Genomic DNA, 13,630 nt, shown 5'->3' on the forward strand with positions numbered 1-13,630 from the left:
TTTACATGGATCTTGCGTTGTTCTGAGATAGCGAGAAAGCTGCACCTTTTTAGTTTTTGCCACTCCCAAAGCAAACCCAGAGGGTGTAGTGAGGACAGTGGTGATGCTGTCAATTCCACATGGTTAAAATGGAGGAAATCTGATGGCAGCTGCTGGAGTTTGCAAGTGGAAATCCCAAGAGTTGCTGCCTCTGATTCCTGCTTCACCACAGAGATCACAATTTCTGTTTCTTAAAAGAAACTAAAAATGTTACATTTTGTTATGAGTTTTTATTTCTATACTAAATCAGAATTACTGTTGAACAGTCCCTCTGTTCGTCATATCTTAGTTTGTTATTCCTTCCCATGGACGAATATTTCAAAATTGCCCAACTACTCTCATTTTCTTAAGGCCTATTATAAATCTTATTTCCCTAAATCTTAGTGCATTTTTTTAATTTCAACATTATTGTACTAGGTAAAATGTTTAAAACTGGTTTTAAAAAAAAGTCTGTGTTTCCTGTCTGTGGGGGAGAAACCTTCATTGTAATTGGCTGCCCAGCTTTTATGATGACATCACAGATGCTGGGTGTCAGGGATTCTCTGGAGCTGATGCAAAGAATCAACATTGGAAAAGTCTACACTACAAAGTCCACAAAATCTTTGCAGGCAGCTCTCCATCGTTGATTGCAGTTGCTTCATTTCTGATGCAGATCAATTTGGTGATTGGAGGCAAAGAACAATTAAGATTAGCTTCTAAATTTAAAAAAAATTCTAAAGTCATACCATATGAGTGTTAGAGTAGAAACATGTTCCTTGGTATTTGTATTCACTACAGAAAATGCGGTGATATTTGTATTTATTCATTTTGGGACGAAAGTTTTGGTGGCACGGCCAGCATTTATTGCCTGCCCCCAGTTGCCCTTAGGAAGGTGGAGGTAAATTGCCTCTTGAATGGTCTGTGACATAGTGAAACCTACATTTTGTGTGCCTTATGCCCTTGTCCTTGGCAGTAGAAGTCATGGGTTTGGAGAAACTTTGGAGATTAAATGCAGTGCATTTTGTAATGGTGTACACTTCAGCTAGTGTGTGCTGAAGGTAGAGGAATAAATGTTTAGAGTGGTGGATGGGGCTGAAGTAGTGTTTTTGGAGCTACATTCAGCCAGGCACATGGAGACTATTCAATCATATTCCTGACTTAAGCCTTTGTAAATGATGAAGAAACTTCAGGATAGTAGAAAATGAGTCACTCACCACTTAACACCCAGACTCATATCTCTTTCGTCACAATATTTAGGTGGCTAGGCCTGTTGAGTTTCTGGCCGTTGACCCTTTAGGACATTAAAGGTGGGGGATTTGGCAATGGTAATGCCATTGATAGCCAAGGCTAAGGAGTTAAAACTCCCTCTGGTTGGAGGTCATAATCTGATGTTTTGTGACACAGGCATTTTTGTCAATTCTTATTGGCAGTAAAATATGTGGCAGTCGTGCACCCAGCTTCTCCAATAGCACTTCCCAACCCGAAGACCTCTACTGCCAGGAAGGATGAGAGCAGCAGATGCAATGGGAACAGCTTCCCATCTGAATTGTGTAACATCCCGACTTGGAAATGTATTACTAGTCCTTCATCATGTACTGTGTCTAAATCCTGGAACTCTCCCTTGTGGAGTATCTTCACTGTAAGGGACTGCATTGATTCAAGAAGGTGGTTCACCACCATCTTTTTAGGGCAATTAGAGATGGGCACCTTCCACTTTGCTGCTGATTGGGAGAAGACTCGGCACTAATTGGTCAGATTGGATTTGTCCCTTTTTTTTTGTGGAGAGGGCTTCTTGGGATGATTTCCCTCATTGCCAGGTGAATGCTAGTGTTAGAACATAGAACAGTACAGCACAAGGACAGGCCCTTCGGCCCACAGTGTTGTGCTGAACTAGTTAAGCTAATGATGCCTAATTAAACTAATCCCTTCTGCCTGCACATAGTCCAAATCCCTCCATTCTCAGCATTATCAGGTATGAAGTCGAGCCACACCAGGCTTGTCTGCGTAACCTATAAAAACATTCAAATGTAAACTATTTTCCCCTTCCTTTGGACTAGATTTTTCAGAAGGAAATCTATTTGTAGACTAGTCCCAAACTCACTTCAAACACCACAAATTGCACTATTTTTAACTGCTATTTTCCTTCTAAAACCATCAGTTCACCACATTCCCAACTGTTTGGAATTTCTGTCACATTGAGCAAGCTGTGGCATAAATACAGAATACGTGGAACCTGACAAGACTCTGGACTTCTAGACTCCTTTTCCTTCGGTACTGGTGCTCGCTCTCCAGCACACCCCATTCGCCAAACTGTTCAGCAATTATCCATGCTGGAAGCTGAACCACTCCCAGGATTTGGCCAGTGATGTTTTTGAGTCAACCAAGTAGCAATGTGAAATTATAGTTTAGTAATCATTTTCCCTTGGTTTTTGTTCTGATTTCTCACTCCACTCCCTCCCAATTGGCAGACTCCTTTCGTCACCTGTCTCTGCTCCCATTTGCAACTCGGGAACAGAACATTGCAGCCGGTAACCCCTCGTACTCGTTGCTGTGCCATTTTGGAGTTGTAATATGACACCATAATTTCACATGGGTGATGATTTGGGTCTTAGTTTGTTCTGTGCATCTGTGTCCCTTGTTTTGTGGATTGATAATTAGTTTATTATTGTCACATGTACCGAGATACAGTGAAAAGCTTTTGTTTGCATGCTATCCAGACAAATCATTCCATACATGACTACCTTGAGGTAGTACAAAAGGAAAACACAACAGAATGCAGAATATTGTGTTACAGTTGCAGGGAAAGTACAGTGCAGGTGGAAAAAGTACAAGGACTATGATGAGGTAGATTGAGAGATCAAGAGTTCATCTTTATCGTGTAAGATGTCGGTTCAAGTGTCTTATAATGGGGATAGAAACTGTCCTTGAGCCTGGTGGTGCATGTTTTCAAGTTTTTGTATCTTCCCTTGGTGGAAGGGGGAGGAGAGAATGAGCGGGGTGGGGGCGGTCCTTGATTATGTTGGTTGCTCCAAGGCAGTGTAGACAGTCAGAGGTTTCTGTGATATTTGTCATTGTGCTAAGTTCATTTGTAATGCTGTCATAATGATTAAATATTAAAATATGTTAACATGTTTCATAGAATGATTTTGTAACATTCATAAAATCAGACACCACCTCGCACCCACCCCTGCACCATGATTCCACCACCAAACATCAGGCTATTCCAGACCATCACAGATCTCGTCACATCAGGAGATCTCCCCTCCACAGCCTCCAACCTGAGAGTGCCCCAACCCTGCACTGCCTGCTTCAATCTCTTACCCAAGATCCACAAACAGGACTGTCCTAGTAGGCCCATTGATTCTTCTTGCTCTTGCCCCACTGTGTGATTATTTCCTCATACCTTGACTCTATCCTGTCTCCCCTTGTCTAGTCCCTTCCCACCTACGTCCTCAACCCCTTGCATGCCTTCCACCATTTTGACAACTGATTCCCTGGCCCCCACGGAATTGTCTTCACTATGGATGTCCAGTCCTTCATACCCCTCCATATCCCCATCAGCAAGGTCTTAGAACCCTTTGCTTCTTTCTGCAAAAAATATCCAGCCAATTCCCCTCCACTGATACTCATCTGCCTGGCTGAACTTGCTCTTAACATGAACAACTTCTCTTTTGATTCCTTTCAGCTCGCATATCCAGCACATCCTTTGTCATTTCTGCCAGCTGCAGTAAGACCCTACCACCTAGCTATATTTTTCCCCTCCCCATCACTTTCTGCAAGGACCACTCACTCTGATTCCCTGGTCTGCTCATCCCTGGCACTTTCCCCTGCAACCTCAAGGGGTTCAACCTTCGTTCCTACACCACCTCCCTCATCCCCATCCAGGGACCTAAATAGCCCTTCCAGGTGGGGCAGAGATTCACATGCATCTCCTCCAACCTCGTCTACTGTACTTGGTGCTTCTGACCTAGCTTCCTCTACATTTCCATGAGACCAAGTATAGACAAGGCGACTGGTTCGCATAGGACCTGTGTTCTGTCTGCAGTGGCCATCCTGAGCTCCTTATTGCATGCCATTTCAGCTCCCCTTCCCATTCCACACTGACCTGCCCATCCTTGGCCTTCTCCACTGCCAAGGAGAGGCCAAATGCAAACTTGAAAAAAGGCACCTCATTCCACCTGGATAGTCTACAACCCAATGGTATGAACATTGAATTTCCCTACTTCAGGTAACCCTTACCCCCTCTGTTTTCCCCCATTTTTCTCCTTCCAATCCACTTGGGACCTCCCACCCTCCTTTTTCCATAACTTATTCCTCACCGGGTTCAATCCAGCTATTGCCCACACACTTTTCCCACAAGGTCTTCTATCTGCCCCCATCTAGTTCCAGTTTCCCATTAGCACTCTTTATCTGGCTCCACTTATCACGTTCCTTATTTATCAGAGTCCAGCACCTGCCCCTTTTGTGCCTCCACTTGTCACCTTCACCCTCCCCACCTGGCTCCATCTGCCCCTCATTTCTCATTCCACCCAGGTCCACCCATCACTTACTGGGCCCTGCCTCTCCCTTCCCCTCGCCCCATTATACTGGCTATCTTCCCTCCTAAGCTCTCAATCCTGATGCAGGGTCTCAACCCAAAAGGTTGACCATTCCTTTGCCTCCACAGATGCTGCCTGACCTGCTGAGTTCCTCCAACACTTTATTTGCTCCAGTCTCTTGCGTTTGCAGCCACTAGTGTCTTCATAAAATCCTAGAATGGTTTCCTTCTGTGCTGTAATCATATGAGCTCATCATTTCCATGCTGGCTCTCTACTAAAGCAACTCTCAGATTCCACCCCTTCTGGCCTTTCTCCATCGTCTTGCAAATTTTTCTTCGCTATATATTTCTTCCAATTCCATTTTGAAGGCCATAATGGAAGCTGTCACCACAACATCTGCTAGTAATGCATTCTGGATTCCAACCACGTTTTTTTTTTAAAATGTTTTTTGTGTATCACTCTTAATTCTTTTCCCTTCTTATTTTATGCCTGTGACCTATACCCACAACCCCTCCACCAAAGGGAACAGCCTCCCACTATCCACTCTGTCCGGAATCCTCCATTTTCTACACTTTTTACATTGAAAGTTATGAGCAGAGCCTGTGATTTGCTGTATGCAGCAAGTGTGATTACAAAGCTCTTTATTTCACTCATCTCTTGACCCTTGTGTGGCAGGTAACCCTGAAGTAGATGGCAGTGAAAGAGGAACCCAGAAGGTGATCCACAATGAGAAGCATGCCGTGGTGTACAGTTACTCCTTCTTCCACTTTGTCTTTTTTCTTGGATCCCTGTATGTCATGATGACTTTGACAAACTGGTTTGAGTAAGTAAACTGTGGATAATTTCTGCATTATAAGCAATTACAAGAATGACTTCATACAAATGCATTGCTGGATTCCCTGCTGCATTTGTTGCAAATGATTTCATTAAGGAACAACTGGGAAATTAAACAAATTTAGTCCCCTATCCCACGCAGAACAAACCTTATGACTAGTCTGAGGAAATCTGTCACTCACTACTCTTGTTATATAATTAGAAAAGAATTAAATGAACATCAATGCTCCTTTCATTTAACTGTCTTGAATCAAAATATATTGAAGCCTAGAAGCACCCTATTCACATTATTTATTCTTGCTTCAAAATTTGGTAGCCAATCAAGCAAAGGAGTACTGGGGTTTCTGCATGGAGTTCGGCATACGTATTGAGCGTGGGCTGTGGTGAGCGTTTTGTGGTCAGTGTACCCAAGGTCATGCCTGTTCATTAGTGTTTCATTGGACCATGCCAGACATCTGGTTAACATTCTTTGGATTATTAGATCTTTGTTATCTTCATCACATTAGCTTTGGTTTAATTAGATAGAATGTGATTGAGTAGGTGGAAAATTTGTTGTAAAAGTTTATTGTTAATTTGATTGGATAATGAACGTAGGGAAACCTAGAATTGTACAGCATGGAAAGGGGCTATCTGGTCCTTTGTGCTAGATTTCTGAAATAGCTGGCCTTTTTCTGCAACCCTACATGTTTTTCCTTTTATAATTAATTAAAAGTAGCAAAACTTAATTAAAAAGAACCAAAATATCTTGAGCAACGAGGAAGAGGAAACAGCCAGGGCACGGACAAAAGATTCAAAGTTAATTCAAAGGAACAATAGGGACTCTATAACCATTTTAATTGCTTTATTTCACCCAAGGTCTTGTATGAACAGTAAATTTTCACTGCACAGCAGGAATCAATTTTCCCACTTGTGGCTGTGCTGTACATTAATTATGTGGGAGAAAGTATTCTAGGCTTTCTAAATCAAGCTATCGTATACAAGAACAAGGAAGTCATGATGCACCTTTTACTAAATACTAGTTTGGCCACAAGTAGTCAAATTAATAGAGTACTGTGTCCAGTTCTGGCTGCCAAACCAGAGGAAAAGTGTGTAGAGAGAAGATGCAGAAGAGATTTACGAAAGGCAAGAGTGACTTTAGTTATGTGATAAATTGAATAAGATGGGTGGTTCTTGGAACAGAGTTGTGAGAGGATCTGACAGGTCTGTAAAATCGTGAAAGCTACAGATTAGAAACTGTATGAGATGATGGAATGAATGTGATTGACAAAAGAATCAAAACTGACACGTGGTGAAACTTTTATGCACTGAGTGATTAGGATCTGGAATGCACTGCAAGGGATAGTAATGGAAGTCAGTTAGATTACAGTGTTCAAAGTATTTGCAGAACTATAAGGAAAGAGCAAGGGAGTGGGACCAGCTTGATTGCTCTTGTATTAAAACTGCAACAGACTCCATAAGCCACATGGACTTCTTTCATGGTATTATCATTATGCAATTGAATTCCAGTCACCCCTGAAACCAGTATTTAACCAATTGACAGTCTGCTGGTGTCAGTGAATCTGTACACAGGCCCCTTCCATCCTCAGAAATGGGGTGCAAGTAAGTTGTCCTCAACCCCAAGGAATTGCCTTGGAGATAAGAGAGTTAGCAGACATTCAACTCCTGTCCTTGTTTGTAGCTGCAGTTTTACTTATTAAGCTAGTATGAAATTAGCAAGATATTTACCAGAGCCTTTTATTAAAGGCAGCTGCTTCAAGGTAAGGTGTTTTTATAACTATAATGAGAATTTTTTGTTCCAGTGGGAATTTGGTGGTTAGTCCCAAGCAAGTTAAGATAGTAACTGGTTCAAGTTTATGTATTATAAAGCCAGAGACTAGAACTGCAGCTGGACAAGTGTTGAAGTTGAAATGCAGAGCAATGGGCCATAAACTCAACCACTTTTTAACAAAATGCTAATATCCTCTACTATATCGAAAGGGAGGACATATTCTGAGAGAGTGCCAAATTGGTGAACAGACATGAAAATACAAGGACTTAATAACAAAGTGTTTTAAAATGTATGAAATTCTTTTCTCTCTTCACAGGTATGAAGTTGTTGAACTGGAAACCTTATTTGTACCTGGTAACCCATCCACCTTCTGGATTAAAATGGCTTCCTGTTGGGTTTGCATCTTGCTGTTTTTATGGACCCTTATCGCTCCCCTGTGCTGTCCTAAACGTGAATTTTTAGTATAATATTTTGTATTCCAGAATCCCACAGTCCTATTCCACCTTGTCATGTTACTTAACTGGTTTTCTTTTATAACAGTTTGACCTGTCTTGTACTATTCTCTAGTATGGCCTCCATTTGTACTGTTAAGGCCTCTGTCAATAATCTTTCATGTTAAGTTACATTCCTACAGTTTTCAACTGAGGTAGTATTCCATACCTAAATGGAGTTGGTTACTATCATCGGTAACAAGAAGTTTGATTGGGAAACAAGAGGCTGATTGGGCCAGCAATTCAGTTTCAGGGAGGGGTGTACTGGATGATTAATGAAGAAACTTGTTAATCTGACCACATGAATAATGTTGGTTATATTGAATTTGCATTAGGCAAACAAATCAATTTAGCAGAATTAATCAAGACTTCCAACAACCTGGATATGTGCCCCACGTTAATATTTTAAGCAGGATAAAGGTTGTGTATTCGTTGGGCTTTAATAAACCCAGCAGTTCTCATCAAAGTCAGTCCAGCAGGTTGCTGGTGGTTCCTAGCTTTGAGTTGGACCCAATCAAGCTAGTATTATTTTCTGTATATAAATCATAACGAGTAACTTTTTGTTTCGCCCATTGCAGAAGCAGGTTATATTCTGACAGCTTTGAAGTTGAAAAGGATGACTGGAAGTTTTTAAAGCTTGATGGGAAAATAAAAATTGAAAATATTCAATCCTTCAAAATTATTCCATTGTATAGTCAATGTAAAGTTGTATGAAAAAGAAATTAGAAATCTGGTATGCAGTTATTTAAAATATATATGGGGGAAGTGGGGTTGGTTTTCGAATAATCAACTTGAATTTAAGGCCAGTGTCTCCTTTGCTTGGATCCCGTTGTCTGCCTTTCCTTCCCTTGCCAATTTTGTTTGCTGATCACGAAATCAATTGCAGTAGAGTCCTGTATAAATTTCACTGCAGCAGTTGGGATTAAAGCATTGTGGCTCCCTCTATTACAGATTGTCAATAGAATGGAAAGTGAATGTGGCAAAATGTACAGTTGGGCAAAATCAGAGTTGCATCACCTCTACTTTATTTAACATATGAAGAAACTAAATTGCATTGATTGTATGGAGTGTTTTGATGCGGGTATTAGTATGTATTTATTTAATGTAGTTTTTTAAAATTAGTATTTGATGCAAAATTTTGTATCTTTATAAGATTAAAAACAAACTTAATTAGTGATGTGATATAGCCAAGTTGTTCAAGAAAACTGGTTGAGAGGCCAAATATGTGGCTGTAAAATAAGTAACACTACTGGAAGCAAGTATCTGCTGCCTTTTGCCAAATGCTTGGCATAGTTCAGCCAACTATTTTCTTCCATTTTAGTCAAATGGTAACTGTGCTGGTATACTAAACCATTTTAAATATCTCTGTAGGTAAAATTCTTTGGTAAATAAAGAAGCCTCATCAGCTCCTTGGTTTAAAGACCTCAGGCATACTGAACCAAATTGGCATTCACAGCTTGTGCTTGCTACCACTTCATTGTTTCTTTGTATTTCACATTTTCTTTTAAGATTACACTAAAAAGAGAAAAGCTTCAGTAACTACCACTTATGGCCTTTCTAAATTAACCAGAATGGGGAATTGACAATGAAATGGGAAATGTAAAGGCAAAAGTAATAGTTAACTAGGTTATTTTTGAGTAAAAGATCACAAAGTAAGTGTTCAGAATGATTGTGCCACTTCTTGTCCAGTCAGAAAGTGAAGCAGAGAGGGTTAATGAAAATGTACATGTTATTGAGACTTCCTGAAATCCATTTTGTTCAGAAGCTTGCTCAATAAGAACTATAACTGGTGAAATCATTTAATTGTGAAGCTTGCACATCAGTCTATCAAGTGGAAGAGCCATGTAGAGTATTATTTTGATACTGACAAGAACTGGAATTCAGCATGTAGATAATGACAGAATCTTGCTCTTTAACCTCTGTCTTGTGTGTGTATGTATACAGGGGGCATTGGAGGGGATTGGGTGCAAAATGGCCAAAATATCTTATAACAATACCAAAATAAAGCTGAAACACTTTATTTACCTCAGTAGTCTGATGCCAACTTTCCAGTAGCATTAATGGCTGGTGATAACTATGCTCTTTAAAGCTCTTTCCTCAGTTCCAGAAAGAGTTAACTTGGTGTAGAAGCTAAATGCTATAATATTGACCCACCCAAAACTTTTGGTAACTCATTAAATGCTAAGTAAATAGTTAAAACTATCAGTTATATGTATGTTAAAGTCAAAACTGGCAAATTTTTAAAAGGGGCAGCAACTTTCTTGTTGGATTTGGACCATTTGTGAGAATACTGAAAAGTAAAATAACAACAAAAATATCTGAACTAACCCTGCACTTTGAGGCACAGCCAGCAGCAAATTTCTAGTATAATTGAATACCTTAATTTTTGGCTTAAGTTTCACCTTTTGTGGATGTTTTGTTTAGAGGGAGAAATGTGAATTTAATGCAAAGCTGCAACTTAAAACTTCCATAATAGCAGCTTTTATATGGATGAAAGTTATAATCTGGAATTTATGATATATTAAAGTGTGGCTCTGGAAAGGGTCAAGTTTATAGAGATGTTGCTTAGAAACTGGCCATGCTGCAGTATAATACGTGTATATTTACATAAAATCAAACATATCAGTCATTTTCACATCAAGTTGTATGAACTTTTCTAAGTGTTATTTTAATCTCCTTGGGTACAAATGTTGACAGACTGATCTGCAGCAGTTGTAAAGTATTATTTTCTATTACTTTCTTTTTACTCCAATACTGGTGCTAATATTGACATGCCTATTTAGGACTTGTATGTTTTATGTGTTGGAAGCTTTTGAATTCTCCCTGTGGCCATACCTCCTCACTTTGAGTGTTCTGCAAAATGTCATCTTAGTTGATGACATTCAGATTTTAAATACATTTTTTTTAACAAATGAACCATGGACTCTGGGCCTGAAGCAACAGTTCCTGCATATGTCTGCACCAATAAGACAAAAATCATGGACTTTAAAGAACAGGTTTTGTTAAAACAACTGCATAATTTTTTAAGAGCTGTGGGAAAGTTTTTTAAACATGTGTTTAAATAAAAAATGACTGACTAATCTCAATTGCAATAGTAAACTTTTGATATAATGCTACAGCACCTTTTTGTTATTTGTGTGGCCATTGTTTTAACATGACTTGTTTATTGTCAATTTTAATGTTGCTTAAATTAAGGTTGAGGTTTTATTTATCTGCCCATAAATCACTGATTCTACTTAAATGCCCAGTTCATGAGGATGGGTGTTGGTGGTGGAGATGCAAGTTATACCTGGCAATACAACAAATTCTACCTTATGTTTTTGTGTGAAGATTATAAATAATAATTTGTCTACAGTTTGCAATATAATGCCGCTTTGCTGACTTTCTATCTTACAAGTGCACATTGTTTTTATTGAAAAGCTCAATAAATTGGAGTTTTTTCTGAACTGTTATTTCGAAATATGTTTGGAAACCCACAAAATGTCACACTAATCTACATCTTCATCCCTGATTTATTGTTTTAATAAAATTATATGACCTTGAAATTTCAGAGACTTGCATTTTTATAGCAGCTTTTATGATTTTGGGATATCCTAAAGTGCTACATGTCTAAAGTGCTTTTTGGAGAGTAGTTACTATTGTAGGAGAGGTGACTGATGACAATTTCTATGCAGCAGACATCAACAGATGAGCAAATCATCTATTTTGGGTGTTGACTGAGGGATAATGAGTCTATGACCCTGACTCCTCTAATCTTTGGACAAGACCACTAGCGGCATTTGTTTTAAATTTATCAAACTTGCTCAGTGCTGGCAAGGATAGTATTTATTGCCCACCCCTAGTTTCCCTGAGAAGGTGGTTGAGATCCATCCATTCCACAGGGTAGGAAAAGCTTCAATTTAATGTAATCTAAAAGGCTTCCTCGGTAAGGTGTCTGATCACGTACTCGTCCCAAGATCCCACAATCTTCTGAGCCAGAGGTGCAACTGCATATTTGTGCAGTGATTTGGCCTTTTGCTGCAATCACCTGGAATTATTTCTAGTGCAGGCCAAGGGGAGGAAAGCTCTCTGTTCTTGCAATGATCCAAGGTGAATGTGCTTGAGTAGCCTCAGTGTGTTTTCATGGCAAAATCGCTGATTGAGTATGAAGCAAAGTTCTAGAATATTGGGGTACATCTTGTTCTGAATTGTGCTGGGGGGGGGGGGAGAGAATGCAATGAAGTATTTCCTCAGAATGCATTCGTTGTCATGGAGATTAGGACAATTTTTCCTCATTTGTTGGCCTTCATGGGATTTGCTTTGCTATCTTGTAATCCATGTTTGAAATAGATACTGGAAGATACTGTAACCACTCTTCAGGGTTTATATTCTGCTCCTTGAATACGATCTTTGTATTTGTAAATTATGGCTATGTTTTCCATCCATGGAACTTTTAAGAGATTCTTCTTCAGCTGCTACAAGCAATCCTTAAGTGACATCAGAATTTATGTATTATCAGGTGTCCTTTAAGCAAAATTGTCTGCTGTGCTTGTACTGTCTGGGCTCTCTTGATGCAGATCTGTAGCAAGGTGATGGACAGGGAATTGTCCACTGGAACAACACATGCACCCCCATACCACCACAGTCCTGCCCCACCCTGGTCAGTCAGTCACTCACTCAACAGAATAATGGACAATTTAGAACCTTGAATAATGAGAAGAGAATTGTGATGTGGTAAAATTTGATTATCTGGCAATAATGAAGTGATAGCAAACACATTCCTCTGCCTAGATTTCAAGTTGTGGAAACACTAGATCAGTAGGGTCTTCAGTTTGGGGTGGTATCTCAATACATTGGAAGATGAACTGACCTCATCTGAGTAATGTCTATAGGCAGAGGCAGTTCCTTGTGGGGCGGGGGGGGGGGGGGGGGGGGGTTGGTGGTGGGGGTGGCAGGGTGCGGCAAGGATGACTTGCTTCCATTCCAATTGGAATTGGTTTATTATTGCTACTTATACTGAGGTACAGTGGAAAAACTTGTCTTGCATACCGTTCATACAGATCAATTCATTGTACACTGCATTGAGGTAGTTCAAGGTAAAACAATGCAGAATAAAGTGACTCAGTTACAAAGAGAGTGCAGTTCTGTGGGTTTCACATTTTTCCTTTGTTTCATCTGCCATCAGTCCATAGAGCAGGTTTCTTCTCTTTTTCTTCCCCCACCCCACTTAAGACCAGAGCTCCAGAGCTGAGCTTATTGTAAGTTCAACTCTGCATTCTTGTGGGAATCCCTGCCTTCATTAGCAGTTGCCTCCTGAGATATGGAAAGCAGTCCATATGTTCCAGGGACTTGCTGTTTATCATAAGTTTGGTAGAGGATCTTCATCTTGCAGATGTAAAGTGTAAGATCATTGTCTCATATGCTTCAGTGAATGAGCAGTGTATGTTGTCAACAGTTATTTGTATGGAATTGCAACAAGTCTTTCCAAGAGATTCCATCTCTTTGACTCTCCTCCTGAGCTGGAAGTAAGATGTCAACCTACTGTTTCATCAGCTGACAGCTTATTGCATGTGAGCAAGGGGGATTTTTTTATTATTGGAGACTCAAGAAATGTAATAACTGGCAAAATGATCTCATACTTAAGTGCATAGGCATGTACAACATGGCAGATGAAACAAAGGAAAAATGTGAAATCATTCATTGAGAGGTGGAATATTTTTAATGTTCAGAGGGACCTGGCTGTCCTTGTACAAGAATCACAAAGTCAACATGGGTACAGTAAGCAATTAAGGTTGCAAGTTGAATGTTGACCTTGAGAAAATTTGAGTTCAAGAGTAGAGGTTTTGCAATGTGGTAGAGCTCGAGAGATATGGAATATCATGTACAGGTTTTGCTCTCCCAACCGAAGGAAGGGTATATTTTTAAATTTTAGTTACAGTGTGGTAACAGGCCCTTCCAGCCCAATGAGTCTGTGCCGCCCATTTTAAACCCAAATTAACCTA

General features: G+C 39.9%; 1 protein-coding gene across 2 annotated transcripts in view; it reads left to right on the top strand.

The window, feature by feature from the left end:
- The window catches only part of serinc5 (serine incorporator 5), a 57,673-nt gene extending 46,479 nt beyond the window's left edge, over positions 1 to 11,194 (top strand). For both annotated transcript variants that reach the window (XM_052020220.1, XM_052020221.1), the window contains exons 11-12: positions 5,232 to 5,379; positions 7,475 to 11,194. In XM_052020220.1, the coding sequence (XP_051876180.1) occupies positions 5,232 to 5,379; positions 7,475 to 7,625 (299 nt within the window). In that variant the 3' untranslated portion in view covers positions 7,626 to 11,194. The remainder of the gene's footprint in view (positions 1 to 5,231; positions 5,380 to 7,474) is intronic.
- Positions 11,195 to 13,630: the final 2,436 nt, after the last annotated feature.

This window comes from Pristis pectinata, chromosome 7, assembly GCF_009764475.1.
Source record: "Pristis pectinata isolate sPriPec2 chromosome 7, sPriPec2.1.pri, whole genome shotgun sequence".
NCBI classification, from domain to species: Eukaryota; Metazoa; Chordata; class Chondrichthyes; order Rhinopristiformes; family Pristidae; genus Pristis; species Pristis pectinata.